This window comes from Ovis aries, chromosome 1, assembly GCF_016772045.2.
Source record: "Ovis aries strain OAR_USU_Benz2616 breed Rambouillet chromosome 1, ARS-UI_Ramb_v3.0, whole genome shotgun sequence".
Taxonomy (NCBI): Eukaryota; Metazoa; Chordata; class Mammalia; order Artiodactyla; family Bovidae; genus Ovis; species Ovis aries.
In genome coordinates, this window is record NC_056054.1 from 174724180 (window position 1) to 174743688 (window position 19509).

The 19509-nt window shown below is 39.9% G+C and overlaps 1 protein-coding gene across 1 annotated transcript in view; it reads right to left on the bottom strand.

Moving 5' to 3' along the window:
• The window catches only part of GUCA1C (guanylate cyclase activator 1C), a 39818-nt gene extending 26308 nt beyond the window's left edge, over positions 1-13510 (bottom strand). The window contains 3 exon segments of the mRNA XM_060397173.1: positions 13313-13394; positions 13396-13453; positions 13456-13510. Of these exon segments, the coding sequence (XP_060253156.1) occupies positions 13313-13394; positions 13396-13453; positions 13456-13510 (195 nt within the window).
• Positions 13511-19509: the final 5999 nt, after the last annotated feature.

Consider the following 19509-nt stretch of genomic DNA (forward strand, 5'->3'; position numbering starts at 1 on the left):
CTGTGACTGGCTATCGTTGCATGGAGACAGTGTTGCCCTAAGAGCACAAATGAATGTCTGATGCACTCAGATCAATAAAAGACAAGAAATTGCAGGAAAGCAACCGCTGTACCTCTAGGCATGTCTCATTTGGGAATATAATTTGAGCTCTATAACAAGGAGAGAATCTCTGTGGAGGCTGAGGTCAGTGTTAACTGCATTTTTCTGGCTTCCCAGGTGGTGCTACTGGTAAAGAACCCACCCGCCAATGCAAGAGATGCAGGATACTCAGGTTTGATCCCTGGGTCAGGAAGATCCCCTTCAAGGGGACATGGTAACCCACACCAGTATTCTTGCCTGGAAAATCCCATGGACAGAGGAGCCTGGCAGACTACAGTCCATGGGGTCGCAAAGAGTAAGCCGACTGAAGTGACTTAGCATGCACACCTGCATTTTACAGATAAGCATACCCTCCTTTGTAAGCTGTATTACACATTTTTTCAGAGTTTTCTCCCACATTATCACATAAGCACAGTGATAATATAGGAAGGATAGGTTTTTTCTGTTTGGGAATTTAATACTAACACAGGTCATGAGCCTAGTCCAAGATTCACACAGCAGTAAGGGTCAGAGTAGGGTCAGAGTCCGGCAATCCCACCCCCTCCCAGGTGCTGCTGATGGAAGATTCACAGAAGGGCTCATTGAGAATAGTCAGGACTTTTTGATATTAAAGCAAAGATTTGAATTGTATGCATATTATTGGTAAACTCTCACATTGTGATCATTCAGTCCCACAGCTTGCCCTTTTTCCTCCATTTTCTTCCTGTGGACAGGTTAATCACCCATGTTTCTCAGAATTCCTCACTATTCCCTCACCCTTGAGTCCCAGGATTGGTTTGAGGTTGCATAATCTGAGAACTGGTGTTGGCTGTTTTATCCTAGTGTTCTGATTATCTTTGCTGATGACTGTTTATCTGGCTCAGACACCACTTTATAGTTTTGGAACAGAGACAAAACAGAATACACACCACATTGAAATGGTTTCCCTCATTCTTTAGCTTATGGATTTGACGACTTTAGCCCTGCATGTCAGGAGTTAGGCATTAGAGAAAAGATGTTTTCCTGCGCCCAAATAGCTCTTTAAGTTCCCTTAAGAAAGTTCCCATCCCATGATCCTTACTTGTAAGATAGATTCACTGCTAGCCTAGAAAGCTTTCATGTAAACAGAGATGAGAGGGAAAATAAAAGTAACTGCTAACAACTTGAATTTTTGCCAGAGCTCTGTGATCCAGCTCTTCTGAGTAAGAGGAAAAAGGTGATGCTTTCCTTTGAGGAGGGGGTGGTGCTCCAAGAGGTCTGCAATCCCCTTCCTCCCTTTACTGGAAGCCCTTCCCACTCCCCCTTTTTCCTTAGAAGAGAAGCCTGAATTAGGATAGTTCAAACTCACCATTTCTTGCCTCAACATCTTATCTCCTAACTTCTTGCAGGAAAGGCCTACGAACTTTGACTCAGTAACAGTTTGAATTCCAAATTCAAAGAAACTCTTCTACCTCCCTTGTAAGACCTTGGTCTTACAGGAGACAAAGCTTCTAACAAGTCTTTTAGGCTCATTTCCCACTCCCCCCACATTCCTCCTGTACCAGCAGTCAGGCTTCTGTTAGCTCACTTCCATTACCCTACTAGATAACAGCTCCGTCCCCGCCCTCAAGAAGGTATCTGACAAAAGATCTCTTTCAGAGAAACTTAGATTCAGTTTGAGAGCTGAAAATGGCATTCTGCTTGGTGGGCACCACTATGGTTTATTTTGACCTAAGCACAGCAAGCCAAGATGCCTAGATTTGAGGCAAACAGAATTATTTGCAGCAAAAGAGCAGAACAAAGAGACAGAAAAACAGAACTCAAATCTTTCTTTCAAAGGCTAGAGGTGGGGGTATTTATGGGATGAGGACTAGAGAAGCATGTCATTGGTCTGGGATGTGAGGAGTGTGGGGGAGTAGGGACAGGTGAGTGGGAAAAAGTGCGTCATCATCGTTCTGCACAGGCGTAACTAGGCTATGGGCCTCTACACCTTCAAAAGGTTGCTGAGCGGATACTTACACATGCCTAGTTGGAGGGTCAGTGGTCCTCGCTAATCTTCATGGCTCAGCTTGAACCAGGCACATGTGACTCCAAGAACCTGGACAACAACTCAGGCAAACATCTTATTGTTGAGGTTACATGCACCTCGGAGGACATGCAAGTTTTAAAATGATCTTGATTAGAGAAGGCAGGTGAAGTGGATTTAGCCCAAGGTTTCATACCCAGATGCCTAGGTGTGGCCCTGAGGGCTATGCATTGCCCTTCACACCTGTTACAGCAGCAGCAAGAATACGGACCAGGAGCCACAGGGATTGAGGGCTGGCTTTCTGCTTTGAGATTCTCCAGGCAAATCACTCCTGGCATTTAGGTGCTTTGAGTGCCTCATTTCTCAGCCATGATGTTAGAATCAGTGTAGTCCCAGAAATTGACTGGCTGTCTGCACGGAGCACAAGGTGGAGGTGAGGCGCCTGGAGAGTGTGCTCCCCAGTCATGCTCCCGCAGTAACCCTCTACTTTAGCGAGGTCCTCATTGACCCATCTCTCTTCTACCTTACGCTTTAAGTTGAACTGTTTTCTTTGTTGAAATACTCAACTATTTTGTAAGAGGTGGGAAATACCAGAGTAATTTAGAGTGCAACCTTTGGTGTCAGATTGTCAGCATTCCAATTCTGCTGTGTAGTTTTAGGCAAGTTACTTAGCCTCTCTGTGCTTCAGTGTCCTGATCTGTAAAATGGGAATGATAAAAATAGTACCTACTCTTGTGTTACTGTTGTGAGAATTTTATAAAATAATAAAGTGTTTTAAGACAGCAACTTGTACAGAAATGCTCAGTAAGCATTAGCTTTTATTAGCATAATTCAATCTTTTCATTTCTTTGAAGATCTCAAAATGCCTCCACAAAATCTTTCCTAACTCTAGAACTTGGTTTTCAATGCATTTTCTGATCTCAGTAAATGTACCTTGAATAGCACAGCCCTGCTATAGTTTACTGTATTATATTGACTTATTTTCATCTTAAGGCATTTCATTTTGACATGACTTTTATCCACTAGATTATCAACTCTTTTAGGGCACAGAAATCATGTCTTCTACCTACATACTCAACCCCACCTCCACAACCTTCCAAAACTTGAGTGTGATTTTTCTCCTGTTAATTGAACTACTGGGAAGGAATTGAAGAGCTCTCTGGCCCTTCCGGACAGGTCGCCTAAGAATAGGCTGGACAAGTTTTAAAAGCAGCCCTATAGTCCCAAGACCCATCATGAACCATGAAGCTAGAGAGTAAGTATAACGCTTTTCTTTCAATCTTTGATTCTTTATTCACTAACTATTTTTATGAGGATGCATTTGTCATCTGGCTAGATTGTAAACGCCTTTGAGGACAGGGACCAATTACCACTCATCTTTGTGCCTACCTTCCTTACATCACGCCTCCCAGGAGCTCAATAAAATATTTGCAAATAGAGTGAGTTAATAATATGGTGTATTAAGGATGTGACTTTGCTCCGGGTAATCCCTTCCATCATTCAGCCCTCCCATGTTCAGTAAAGACATTCACTGCCTGAGAGATAAGACAGTGCAGCAGAAAAGCAGAAATCAAGAGGTCATTCTTAGCTCTTGAGTTTCAACTATTTAAGCCATTTGGGATTCAAAGCATAAAATTTATGCCATAAACAAAAGATTTGGAAGAACACATAATTAGAGTGAGTTTCTCTAGTTTCTCCTAGCTACTCTCAAGTTAAATAAGAATTCCATAGGCAGGGGAAGTGACAAATAGGGAAGGAAAGGAGAGCTGCAAGACAGTGGGAAGAAAGGCACTGCTCTGTGAGGGTGCAGACTAGTTGGAAGGGTAGAGGAGAGACACACCAGGTGCAGTTGGCAGAGGTAAGGGTAGAAGCAATAGGAATAAAGGAACAAAGTAGGTGATTAAATGTTGGTGATTAATAGTTAAAATCATTAGAGGATTGTAAATAGAAAATGTATGAGTTGTTGTTCAGTTGCTCAGTTGTGTCCAACTCTTTGCAATGCCATGGGCTGCAGCATGCCAGTCTTCCCTATTCACTATCTCTCTGAGTTTGCTCAAACTCATGTCTATTGAGTCAGTAATGCCATCTAACCATCTCATCCTCTGTCATTGCCTTTTCCTCTTGCCATCAGTCTTCCCAGCATCAGGGTCTTTTCCAATGAGTTGGCTCTTTGCATCAGGGTGGCCAAAGCACTGGAGTTTCAGCTCTATCCCCACTCCTTACAATATCCAATAATCAATATTTAGGTTGATTTCTTTTAGGACTGACTAGTTTGATCTTCTTGCTATCCCAGGGACTCTCAAGAGTCTTCCCCAGCACCACAGTTTGAAAGCATTAATTCTTTGGTGCTTAGCCTTTTTTATGGTCCAACTCTCACATCCATACATAACTACTGGAAGGACCTTTGTCGGCAAAGCGATGTCTCTGTTTTTTAAAACCTGTAAGTTAATGATCATTCAAGAAACAAAGTTTGCTTAGTCACTAAACCAAGCAGGCTTGCTCAGCAACAGAACCATTTAACCTAACCAAGAGACATGACCCCAAACAATAAAACAATTGTAGCATGCGCCCCACACCCTGCCCAGTGAGCTCAGTAAATCAGGACATATTCTCAGCACACATAAAAACTCCTAGAGGAGAACATAGGCAAAACACTCTCCGACATAAATCACAGCAGGATCCTCTATGATCCACCTCCCAGAATACTGGAAATAAAAGCAAAAATAAACAAACGGGATCTAATTAAAATTAAAAGCTTCTGCACAACAAAGGAAAATATAAGCAAGGTGAAAAGACAGCCTTCAGAATGGGAGAAAACAATAGCAAATGAAGCAACTGACAAACAACTAATCTCAAAAATATACAAGCAACTTATGTAGCTCAATTCCAGAAAATAAACGACCCAATCAAAAAGTGGGCCAAAGAACTAAATAGGCATTTCTCCAAAGAAGACATACGGATGGCTAACAAACACATGAAAAGATGCTCAACATCACTCATTATCAGAGAAAGGCAAATCAAGACCACAATGAGGTACCATTTCACACCAGTCAGAATGGCTGTGATCCAAAAGTCTACAAGCAATAAATGCTGGAGAGGATGTGGAGAAAAGGGAACCCTCTTATACTGTTGGTGGGAATGCAAACTAGTACAGCCACTATGGAGAATAGTGTGGAGAGTCCTTAAACTACAAATAGAACTGCCTTATGACCCAGCAATCCCACTGCTGGGCATACACACCGAGGAAACCAGAATTGAAAGAGACACACGTACCCCAGTGTTCACTGCAGCACTGTTTATAATAGCCAGGACATGGAAACAACCTAGATATCCATCAGCAGATGAATGGATAAGAAAGCTGTGGTACATATACACAATGGAGTATTACTCAGCCATTAAAAAGAATACATTTGAATCAGTTCTAATGAGATGGGTGAAACTGGAGCCGATTATACAGAGTGAAGTAAGCCAGAAAGAAAAACACCAATACAGTATACTGACACATATATATGGAATTTAGAAAGATGGTAATGATAACCCTGTATGCGAGACAGCAAAAGAGACACAGATGTATAGAACGGACTTTTGGACTGTGAGGGAGAGGGAGAGGGTGGGATGATTTGGGAGAATGGCATTGAAACATGTATACTATCATGTAAGAAACAAAGCGCCAGTCTATGTTCGATACAAGATACAGGATGCTTGGGGCTGGTGCACGGGGATGATCCAGAGAGATGATATGGGGTGGGAGGTGGGAGGGGGATTCCAGATTGGGAGCTCGTATACACCCGTGGCAGATTCATGCCAATGTATGGCAAAACCAATACAGTATTGTAAAGTAAAATAAAGTAAAAATAAAATTAAAAAAAAATAATTTGTGAACCTAGCTTGACCATATAGGGACAAGAAAACTCCCCTGCTCAGGAGGAGAAGCTGATGATGAAAGAGTAATGTCCACTCAAGAATGATGAAGAAGGTCTTCTCCCCTCCCCACTTTCTTTGATTACAAACATGTAAGTCATGAAGCACTCAAGACAGCACCCTCTCACTTTATTCTAATAAATGACTTGTCTATGACTTTTCTTCCAGCTAAATTCTTTCTGTGCCGAGACACAAATGACCAGAGCTCTTCAGAGCCCCTGAAATGCTACCTAATAGTTTCAGAAGCACCTGTGATTTACTGGGTAGAACACATTGAGCTTGGGAGGAAAGGCTGTGAGGAGTGTTTGCCCAGACAATCCCGAGCCAGCCTAACGGGTCTCCATGGCTAAGAGTAGAGACGAGCCAAGGGAGAGAATCCAACACAGCAGGCCTAGCCGTGTGGAGACAGCGACCTTCTACGTGAAGCAGGAGATGAGGAGAGATTCTGTCTCAGCAAACACGAGGGTGGGACAGATGCTCCTCTGCCCTCTGTTAATTCCTTGAGTTTTAGAGGCACCCTTGGGTTTCATAGGCAACCCTGAAAAGTTGAGGGAGAAATCTCCTAGGTAAAATGGGGACTGAAAATAGAACTTAATTATGGGAAACTAAAGCAACATGTTTTAAATGTCTGAGTGTGTGAGCTGAAATTCTTACCAGCTACACAAAAAATAATTTAAAATTTGTGAGATAATTGAGATAGTCACTCCAGTTGATCACTAGGTTAAAATTTGGAAGACACAGTAGCCCTCCTTGGTATAAATATGGGGGAAAGAGGGGAAGGTGAAGGAGAGAGAGAGGAATGGAAAGAGGTCCATGTATAAAAGGCTCCTAGAGCTGTCACTTCCCTTGTTATTTTGTTCAATGACTCAGTAAACGTTTGTTCAACATCCACTTTATGCCACTGCACTTGGTGCCTCATCTTGGGAAATATGTGGGCCTTAAAGGGGATGATTCATTTTTCATTTTTATTCTTCATATTTCTGCACTTTTGTTTCATTAGGATGAATAGATGCATCACTTGCATCTAAAAAGAGGACAGTGAAATGAAGTAGAGCAAACTGCAGGTGTAGCATGGAGAAAGCAGTGCAGCTGGAATGAAAGGAGTACAGGAGAATAGCAGTCCGAGCTCTCCTTCATTGCCAGGCTCTGCCTGGACCTCAGCAGAGCAGAAGTATTAAGAAGTTCAGTATCACCCACGCTGGATGCTTAGAGCCCAGGGTGCAGGTTCACGTCTAGTTTAGGAGGCAGTTTCCAGGGAACTGGACCTTTTGCATCCATCTCCAGGTGAAGCATGTGGATACTCAGGTAAGAACAATGCAGCCATGTCCACTTTCACAGCCTCTTAGGAACTGACAGCCAGCAATAACATTTTTCATAATGTTTTTGGAATACTGGTGCTGGCCCAGACCCAGCTCAAATTCTCATCAGCCTTCCATCATCTTTCGCTTTGGCAGGGAGTTGTTAGATAAAGACTCATTCTCCCTAGCAAATCAATGGTGTACATGTGGGGAAGGAGGTGGCCCTGGTCAGTCCTTGGAGCCCACTTAACTTCAAGTCCCGCTGTCTCACCCTATGAGGGTTTATTACATTATTTTACTGTGTTGTATATTTTAATGGAGATTTCATGTTTTGATGAAGTTACTCACTACCAAGTTTGGGTCAGGCTGAAGCTAAAGCTCTAGTAGTCTGGTCACCTGATGAGAAGAGCCAACTCATTGGAAAACACCCTGATGCTGGAGAAAATTGAAGGCAAAAGGAGAAGGGAGAGGCAGAGGATAGATGGCTTGAGAGTATCACTGACTCAATGGACATCAATTTGAGCAAACTCCAGGAGATAGTGAAGGACAGAGGAGCCTGGTGTGCTGCAGTCCGTGGGGTTGCAAAGAGTCTGACATGACTTAGCAACTGAACACCACCACCCTCAGCTTCAAATCCATAGGATTTCCATAATGGAAGGGATAATTCCTAGTGGTAGAAATGAAGGCACCTATGTCATGCCTTGCACAGAAACAGACCTTAGTTTGGAGGAGAGCAATTTCCATCACTGACCTCACCTACAAAGATTGGCTAATATAATAATACCTTTATTCCATTTCTGTTATAAAATTAAAAAATTTTTTTTTATTTTTATCATGTATATCATACATGTACATATCTAAAATTAAAAGACTTATACTTTAAAACTTTGAACTTTTTGTTTTTTTTCTAGCCTTTTATTTACATGTTTACAATTGAGATACTTATTCTGCTTATATCTTGATTTATCAATTTTAGACTTTATTTACTTCCTGTTATAGAAAATGACAAGAATTTAACTCTATGACTCTTCTACCCATCCCAGTGGTGTGCTGGAGTACCTGCTGGTAGGGGCTGACAGTTAAATTTTCAGAAAATTTGCAAGCCAAGTATTAAATGATTGTTAGCTTGAAATTGGCCAGGGTAGGCATATTTATACCATGGAAACCAGCAAATGTTACCAGGGCTATTTCCCCCCAGAACACTAATTGTTAACATTTCCCAGTATACCACTAGTCTTCCTCATTACTCTCAACAATTGTAGATTAATATAAAAGTCAGAAGTTTTATTTTAGTGACTCTGGTAAATTTTGTTCTCTGCATAGCCCATTGGTATACTAAAATTCAATCCCTGGTTTGGGAAAATCCCCTGGAGGAGGAAATGGCAACCCACTCCAGTATTCTTGCTGGGAAATCCCATGGACAGAGAAGCCTGGTGGGCTACAGTTCATGGGGCCGCAGAGTCAGACACAACCGCAAAATTTTTACTGAGTGTCAAATATCAGCCTACAAGGGAGTGTGATTAACCAAAGGAATAAACTTGATACTCTAAATTTCTCAATCTATTTACTCTAAGCACTATTCTAACAGGCTTGAGTACACGCCAAAGCCAGTCAGAAATGGCAGGAGAGAAAAAGACTGGAAGCTTTTTAGTGTAACAATCAGAAAGCTGGGTATGGTATGTTTGACAGCAGAGAAAAGGACAGAAAAGCAAACACAACAAAAGCCATGTACTTCCAGGATTTCTGACATTATGAAACGTAGCCACAGCAACTTCAGTAGGCGTACGTACTTCTTGGCATTTCATAAATGTAACAATCAATGTTCATAATAATGGCTAATATCGAGAAAATGTTTACCAGCACTTTGAGGAAGTAGAAGTCTTCTAGAATGATTTCCATCCAGAATAGTAAAACTGCAGAGGAGCTCCATTGAAAGAGTAAATCCTCTGGGTTTCTGGACAGCTGATAGTTTTATTGATCTAATTAAATATATGGCTTTTTTTGTTTTCCTATGCATAACTGTATATCATGTCTTGCTATCACGTGATAATGAGCAATTCTTACTATTCTCATTTTATGACTTGATATTAGGTTGAGATCCCCACAACTTTTGTGGCATTAATCCTCACTGCGTAGGTTTACTTGCTTCCTAAGCAAAATGGTATCATTATGATAAACCATAAAAAGAGAAAGAAATCATAAATATCTTTATGATAAATCAATAAAGGACAGAAATGGTATGGATCTAACAGAAGCAGAAGATATTAAGAAGAGGTGGCAAGAATACACAGAAGAACTATGCAAAAAAGATCTTCATGACCCAGATAATCAAGATGGTGTGATCTCTCACCTAGAGCCAGACATCCTGGAATGTGAAGTCAAGTGGGCCTTAGGAAGCATCACTACAAACAAAGCTAGTGGAGATGACGGAATTCCAGTTGAGCTATTTCAAATCCTAAAAGATGATGCTGTGAAAGTGCTGCACTCATTATGCCAGCAAATTTGGAAAACTCAGCAGTGGCCACAGGACTGGAAAAGATCCGTTTTCATTCCAATCCCAAAGAAAGGCAATGCCAAAGAACATTCAAACTACTGCACAATTGCACTCATCTCACATGCTAGCAAAGTAATGCTCAAAATTCTCCAAGACAGGCTTCAACAATATGTGAACCGGGAACTTCCAGATGTTCAAGCTGGATTTAGAAAAGGCAGAGGAACCAGACATCAAGTTGACATCATCCATTCGATCAAATAAAAAGCAAGATAGTTCCAGAAAAACATGTACTTTTGCTTTATTGACTACACCAAAGCCTTTGGCTGTGTGGATCAAAACAAACTATGGGAAGTTCTGAAAGAAATGGGAATACCAGACCACCTGACCTGCCTCTTGAGAAATCTGTATGCAGGTCAAGAAGCCACAGTTAGAACTGGACTGGAACAACATGGTTCCAAATTGGGAAAGGAGTGCATCAATGCTTATTTAACTTGTCACCCTGCTTATTTAACTTATACGCAGAGTACATCATGTGAAATGCTGGGCTGACAAACTGGAATCAAGATTGCCGGGAGAAATATCAATAACCTTAGATATGCAGACGGCACCACCCTTATGGCAGAAAGTGAAGAACTAAAGAGCCTCTTGATAAAAGTGAAAGAGGAGAGTGAAAAAGTTGGCTTCAAACTCAACATTCAGCAAACGAAGATCATGGGAATGATCATGGCATCTGGTCCCATCACTTCATGGGACATAGATGGGGAAACAGGGGAAACAGTGTCAGACTTTATTTTGGGGGGCTCCAAAATCACTGAAGATGGTGATTTCAGCCATGAAATTAAAACACGCTTACTCCTTGGAAGAAAAGTTATGACCAACCTAGATAGCATATTCAAAAGCAGAGACATTACTTTGCCAACTAAGGTCCATCTAGTCAAGGCTATGGTTTTTCCTGTGGTCATGTATGGATGTGAGAGTTGGACTGTGAAGAAGGCTGAGTGCCGAAGAATTGATGCTTTTGAAGTGTGGTGTTGGAGAAGACTCTTGAGAGTCCCTTGGACTGCAAGGAGATCCAACCAGTCCATTCTGAAGGAGATCAGCCCTGGGATTTCTTTGGAAGGAATGATGCTAAAGCTGAAGCTCCAGTACTTTGGCCACCTCATGTGAAGAGTTGACTCATTGGAGAAGACTCTGATGCTGGGAGGGATTGGGGGCAGGAGGAGAAGGGGACGACAGAGGATGAGATGGCTGGATGGCATCACGGACTCATTGGATATGGGTCTGAGTGAACTCCGGGAGTTGGTGATGGACAGGGAAGCCTGGCGTGCTGCGATTCATGGGGTCGCAAAGAGTTGGACACGACTGAGCAACTGAACTGAACTGATGATAAATCACGAAGAGCAGAAGTTCCAGGTCATTTCAGTTGAGCTCTGATATGGCTGTTCCACAATTGTCACTGACAGGATTCTCACTCTAGTGGCACACACATCCCAGACACCTTGTCCACTGTCTGCCTCTGCTTTCTTGACACCATGTTCTTGTTCTTGCATAGAAACCTCTGACACCCACAGTGCTTTCACAAACACAGGGCTGACAACAAAATTGCTGGTCTGGGACATAACATCAACACCTTTGAAAAATAACTAAAGTACTTGATACTTGATAGCTTATTTTCTAAACTCTCAGGAATACCACCGTCAGAGTCTGAAAAGCTAGTCTGTAGCAGCAGACTTCCACTGGGAAGCTCACAGCAAGCACAGGGAGTAGGTCAGCAACAGCCACGTGAGTTAGACACAGAGAATGATGGGGGGTGGGCGCATGAAGAAGCATGCAGAGAAAGGCATAACATAGGCAGAGGCAAAGAGACACAACATAAGAGTGGGCACAACAGGCTGTTACAACAAAAATACCATAGACAGGAAGGTCTAAACAAAAATGTATTCCTCACAGTTCTTAGGCTGGGAAGTCCAAGATCAAAGGAACAGGCAGACTCAGTGTCTCCTGAGGGGCCATTTCCTGGTTCTTACCCAACTGTCTTCACACCACGTCCACCTATGGAGAAATGGGCTGAGAGCTCTCTGGGGCCTCTCTATAAGGGATCCCACTCATGGAGGCTCTGCCCTCATGATATAATCACCCCCAAGATCCCTCACGTCCAAAGACCATCACACTGGGGTCTGGGGTTTCAATATAGGATTTGAGAAGGGATTATAAACATTCAGTCTATAGCATATCAAAACCCTTTTTCATAGTTAAGAACAAAAGCACAATCTGCCTCATTTTCCTACTGACTTGTAAGCTCTTTGGGGGTAGAGCTGGGTTTGCTTGCATCTACACTAAATTAAATTAATGAGGAAGAAAACACTGTCATGATAAGCACGTCATGTCATTAATGCATATTTGAAAACAAAGAACAAAGGACAATAATGTCCTAAAAAAAACTGTTTCTGTCATTGCCACAAGGATTGAAATAGCTGTTAATTTTACTCAGGTTTAAAACTCCCAAATTCCTGGCTGTTACATCTAAGTCATCTGTTTTTTGTGTTTTTTTGGCTTAAAAGCTCCAAAAGCTGTATTTGATTCCATACATCCTAATGGACAGCCAGTAGCTTTAACTGTACTGAATTAATTATCCCTTCTTTATCTTCTATTATCATGCACAGTCTTCTAAAGTCATCCATTTTTCTATGAGTAGTATTTTCCCTTGCCTTTTATTCTAGATGGAATCAGTACATTTTGAAATACACAAATCTATAGGCAAAACAACTGAAATGTACAAGGAAAAGCAGATAGGAAGACTTTAGCCCAGTATTTCATATTGTTACTTTTTTGTCTTATTTTTCCTATCCTATGCTTTTTCTCTTCTCATTTTTCTATTTTTAAGACATATAATTAAATATGCAGTATCTCTTAAGGAATGTGTAAATTTGAGACAATAGTTTAGTAACAATCTTTAGAAACTAACATTTATCTGAATTTAAACCTGTATTTTTTTTTCTGGCTTTCCGCAAACTAAATTGGTCAGACATAAAAAAAAGGAAAGGATTATGAAGCATTCTAACTTTTGATTTGAGTATGAACAACATGTTGGCTAATTTGTATTGATTTTATCTGCCAATCCAGATGTAATCACACTTTTAAAAGTAGGTTCCTGTAATTTGCTTTTCTATGAAATGTCACCAATGCATTAAATTCTTTGAAAACAGTCTTTGTAAATCAATCTGCACTTATTAGATTTGTTTAAATGATAGCATCAGAATTCCATGCCGAGATTTAATTTGGTTTTAAAATAATTCCCTACATGCAGAACATTTCCAAGGGCGGAGAGGCTAGTTCCCAATTATTTTCATGCCGGCAATGCTAAATGTGTTTAATGACTCACTTACCTACAAGCTGCGGGTTCTCTGAAGACCTCACAATTCAGTGGAACACACACATTTTACCTCAGGCTATTTTATTTATTGAAAAAAGGAGGAAATTCAGAACCATACCCAAGTGATAAGTAAAAGTTCTTACCTTGTTCTTGTCCATGGTATTACAGACTTGATCAACATGTTGACTGACTTTTTGATTCAGACCTTGCAGACCCAAGCATGTCAAACTCAGGCAGTGTTTGCAGACTGGATGGGTATTCCATTGTAAGTTTTCTGTACCACAGGTCTCATTAGCAGGAACTGCTGTCTCACCACCCACTACAGATTTGCTAGTCCCCATCCTGATCCACAGTCTATATAGCTTTTTCTCTATTTTCATGTAAGGTCTTTCTGAATTTAGTCTCTCACACTTCACTAAAACTTGAGGTTTACATATGCTCCTAGAAAGCTCCTCCAAACCTCTTACAGCTATAGGCTAAATACGAATAGAAAGCCAGTGAAATTAATTCATCTGTACAATCTTAAGACCAAGGTCATCGGTTAGTATCTGATGGGATTGTTGCTTACTACCATTCAGATAAATACTTTTCTGTAAAGGACAGAGACAATATTTTAGAGGGTTATCCTTGCCATATTGTTAGCCATAAATTACGCCTATATTTGGAGAAAGAAATGGCAACCTACTCCAGTATTCTAGCATGGAAAATTCCATGGACAGAGGAGCCTAGAGGGCACAGTCCACGGGGTCACAAAGAGTCAGACATGAATGAGCATGTACACACACACACACACACACACACACACACACACACACACACACACACCCCTACATTACTGAGTAGTAGAGTGGGGCTTAATGGAAGGAACTTACAATCAGGAAGTGTGGGTTCTAGGCTTTATTCATCACTTATTAACTACATAGAACTATTACTTTGGTAAGACTCAAGTTTCTCATCAGTGAAATAGTAATAAGGGTATTTTCCTTCTTGACTGTGAGCGAGACCACTGAGGGACTGTGGTCTGGCACAGGCTGGGAAGTCACTTTCAGTTTTCTACCAGTGCTCAGCTGGCACGAGTGGTAAAGGGCCCACCTGCCCAGGCAGGAGACGAAAGAGCCTCGGGTTTGATCCCGGGGTCAGGCAGATCCCTTGGAGGAGAACACAGCATCCCACTCCAGTATTCTTGTCTGGAGAATCTCATGGACAGTTCAGGGGTGACAAAGAGTTGGATACAACTGAGCGACTTAGCACACAGCACGTTTTCCTTCTCACGTCTGAATATTGTGAAGATAAATTTAGATGAAGAATGTGTTTTAAGCCATGGAAAAATGAAACATTCTGAGTATTGTTAAAATGAAAGCAATTCTATGTACAAGAGAGGGAAATAAGTCAAGAATAAGTGGTAAGAAGAGTTCTGGGTGTGATCGCTGTAAAGTGTAGTCTGCAGAAGAAGGAAGATATTGACTGTGTCTTCCGGCATTGTACTTGCCACTGCCTCTACCCTCTTTTCTGTTCTTGTCTCTTTTGTCTCTCAAACCTGCATCTACCATACTCTCTGCTGCTAGTTTTATCCCACTCTGGTCCCTGAGCTTATCTGGTCCCTGAGCTTATCTGGTCCCAGTCAAGCCCAAATTGCCAGTGGACTTCAAAGCTGAACCAATGGGCCTAAAAACTGTACCCAAGGTCTAATAATGGAAGTGAATTGTCTCTGTGGTCCCCAAGCCATCTTGCTACAACCCATATTTAAGAGTAACAGAATTACATTCTTTCCTCCTAGAGTCATCTGGTACCAAGATGAATCTCCTCCCCTAAGCTTACTCCACTTTATTTCCCCAATCCCCATGCTGACTCAGTTCATAAGTCTAGTCACTGCTTTAGTCCCTATTCCTTAGTCTTCACTATAAAACCCCTCTGGAGTCTAAATGAACTGTCTTGACAGGAACAGGGCGGTTATGATTAATTTTCTTTCAAACACATCGATGTAGACTTTCAACAGAAAATTTCTAGTTTATAATTAGAGTTAGATAATAGGTGTTCAATAAAGTCATAGAAATTTAGGACTTATTTGGAAGTATTACTTGAAACCATTAAAGTAGATGAGATTTCTTATGCTGAGTAAAAAGAAGTTGAGATACTGAGGACTCAGCCCTGAGGATTATTCAGTTAGGAAATATGAGGAATACTCTGTTAAAATTTTCAAAAACCATTCTCTACAGAAGTCCCATTTCAGACTCTTTCTAAATGTCTGCCAGAAGAATGCTCAGAGGCACTGACTTCTCACCATTAACATTTATTAATCACCAATTCTTAAAGGAAGAATGAACACTGATGATGCCAGAGGAAGATAATGACGTTTAAGGGTCCAAGAATATCCCTCATGGAAGGGAAACTTTGGAGAGATCAAGAATGTAAGGACCTGAGACCCAGAAACTGTGCTCAGTCATACCAATTATGCTTTAAAAAAATCTGTATAATGATTACTTGAGATAAAAAGAATTCTTACACTGGATATAACATTTATGTCTAAAAATCTTGCTATAAGAAACATTAACCAGTCAAAAGATAAAGGGGAAAAACATTTCATTTATAATAGGCCATATAATAAATCTAATTAATTACAATAAATATAACTATAATATGCTAGATGTAGTTGAAGAAAAATTTAAATTTCTAATATAGGTTACTAGTGAAGAAGACTTGAACATAACAGAAAAGCCTATTTGGTCTTGAGTAGAAAGATATATATATATAAGCAATTCTCCCTATATTAACCTATAATATTACTACAAACACAACAAAATATCAATAAAATTTGAGGGGTAAATACTGAATGAAAACCTAATTCTCATTCTAAGTTTGAATGAGAATTGCACATGCAAGGATACAAAGGAATATTTCAAAAAATAAAATTATTAACTAGCCCTAGCAAAACAATGGAGAAGGCAATGGCAACCCACTCCAGTACTCTTGCCTGGAAAATCCCATGGACGGAGGAGCCTGGTGGGCTGCAGTCCATGGGGTCGCTAAGAGTCGGGCATGACTGAGCGACTTCACTTTCACTTTTCACTTTCCTGCATTGAAGAAGGAAATGGCAACCCACTCCAGTGGTCTTGCCTGGAGAATCCCAGGGATGGGGGAGCCTGGTGGGCTGCTGTCTATGGGGTCGCACAGAGTCAGACACAACTGAAGCGACTTAGCAGCAGCAGCAAAACAACATGAATCCAACAAGAAAATAAAAGATGAAATGATCAATAGAGAAAATAGAAAATTTTTGTTTTTTAGAACTCAGCACAAATACAAATAGAAAATTAACATGCAATGATATGGTATTGCAGATCACTGGGGAAAAGATTGATTATTCGTTTGTTAATTCTGGTTCATTATTATGGCTATCTTTAAATATACACAACAAAGTCAGATTTCTAACTTAAGCCTTACATCAAAATAAACTCTAGATTAATCAAAGATTTAGCAATATGATTATCAAAATTATTAGAGAAAGCAAGGTAAACTTTCTTTATAATGTTAGCATTGAAAAGTACTCTCTAAATATGACTAAAAACCCAGAGGCCATAAATGAAATTAAACCAAAAATTTCACATGACTCACAACACCATAAAAAATGAAAAAATGAAAAACTGTGATAAAATATTTGTGATACACATCATATAAAAGATATAAAAATATAAAATATTTAATATAAATATAAAAATAGCTCCTATAAATTAGCAGGGAAATATAGCCAAGTTGAACAATGAACAAAGGCCAAATTCTAAAATTCAAATGAACTCTAACCACAAAAAAGCACTCAGTTTTACTTATAAGAAATGTGTATTCTCATTATTAGAGAAATGCAAATCAAAACCACAATGAGGTACCACTTCACACCAGTCAGAATGGCTGCGATCCAAAAATCTGCAAGCAATAAATGCTGGAGAGGGTGTGGAGAAAAGGGAACCCTCCTACACTGTTGGTGGGAATGCAAACTAGTACAGCCACTCTGGAGAACAGTGTGGAGATTCCTTAAAAAATTGCAAATAGAACTACCTTATGACCCAGCAATCCCACTGCTGGGCATACACACCGAGGAAACCAGAATGGAAAGAGACACATGTACCCCAATGTTCATCGCAGCACTGTTTATAATAGCCAGGACATGGAAACAACCTAGATGTCCATCAGCAGATGAATGGATAAGAAAGCTGTTGTACATACACACAATGGAGTATTACTCAGCCATTAAAAAGAATTCATTTGAATCAGTTCTGATGAGATGGATGAAACTGGAGCCGATTATACAGAGTGAAGTAAGCCAGAAAGAAAAACACCAATACAGTATACTAACACATATATATGGAATTTAGAAAGATGGCAATGACGACCCTGTATGCAAGACAGCAAAAAAGACACAGATGTGTATAACGGACTTTTGGACTCAGAGGGAGAGGGAGAGGGTGGGATGATTTGGGAGAATGGCATTCTAACATGTATACTATCATGTAAGAATTGAATTGCCAGTCTATGTCTGACGCAGGATACAGCATGCTTGGGGCTGGTGCATGGGGATGACCCAGAGAGATGTTGTGGGGAGGGAGGTGGGAGGGGGGTTCATGTTTGGGAACGCATGTAAAAATTAAAGATTTTAAAATTAAAAAAATAAAAAACTAAAAAAAAAAAATTAAAAAATTAAAAAAAAAACAATTTAATAAAAAAATAAAAAATTTTAAATAAATAAATAAATAAATAAATAAATAAAAGAAATGTGTATTAAAGCTACAAGTATATATCACTTTCAGCTATTTGATTAACAACATAAGAGAGTTTGATAATTCATGATTTTGGTGAAGATGGGAGGAAATAGGCATTCATATATTGTTGGGGGTGTTTATTAATACAATTTTTATGAAGTGCTATTAAGCAATATATAAAATGTACATACACTCTGACCCAACAATTCATCTTCTGAAATTTTATTTAACAAGTACAATTGCACACATATGAAATGAACATATTTATAAGAATGTTCACTGTTGTGTGCATGTAAATGCAAAAGGATGAGAAAATATAAATGTGGAAAAAAGAATGAATACTAACAATGAGATATCAGGAAGGGAATATAAAAAAAATCCCTTTTAAAATTGCATCAAAAAATATTCAGGAATAAACTTGATCAAGGAGGTGAAAGATTTATATGCTAAGAACTCTAATATATTAATAAGGGAAACTAAAGATGATTCAAAGAAATGGAAAGATATTCCATGCACTTGGATTGGAAGAATTAACATTGTTAAAGTGGCTACACTACCCAAAGAAACGTACAGATTTAACACAATCCTTATCAAATTACCCATTACATTTTTCACAGAACTAGAATAATCCTAAAATTTATATGGAACCATAGAAGACCCAGAATTGGCAAAGCATTCCTAAAGAAAAAGAAGAAAGTAGGAGGCATAACCTCATAGATTCAGACAATACTACAAAGCTACAGTAATCAAAACAGTGTGGGACTGGCACAAAAACAGACATATGGAACAGAATAGACAGCCCAGAAATAAGCCCAAACATTTACAGTCAATTAACCTTTGACAAAGGAGGCAAGAATATACAATGGAGAAAAGACACTCTTCAGAAAGTGGTGTTGGGAAAGTTGAATGGCTGCATGTCAATAAATGCAGTTAGAACACACCCTCACACCATACACAAAAATAAATTCAAAATGGCTTAAAGACTTAAATATAAGACATGAGACAATACAACTTCTAGAAGAAAACATAAGAAAAACATTCTCTGACACAAATCTTACCAATGTTTTCTGAGGTCAGAATCCAGACGCAATAGAAATAAAAGCAAAAATAAACAAATGGGACCTAATCATAGTTATAAGCTTTTGCAGAGCAAAGTGAAGTGAAGTGAAGTCACTCAGTTGTGTTTGACTCTCTGCAACTCCATGGACTGTAGCCCACCACACTCCTCCATTCATGGGATTTTCCAGGCAAGAGTACTGGAGTGGGTTGCCATTTCCTTCTCCAGAGGATCTTCCCGACCCAGGGATCGAACCCAGGTCTCCCGCATTGTAGGCAGACACTTTACTGTCTGAGCCATCAGGGAGTCCTTTGCAGAGCAAAGGAAACCATAAACAAAACAAAAAGAAAACCTATGGACTGGGAGAAAATATCTGCAAATCATGTGACCAACAATGGCTCAATTTCCAAAATATACAAACAGCTCATACAACTCAACAACAGCAAAAAAATTAACCAATCAAAAAATGGGCAGAAGACCTAAATAGACATTTATCCAAAGAAGAAATACAGATGGCAGTAGGCACATGAAAAGA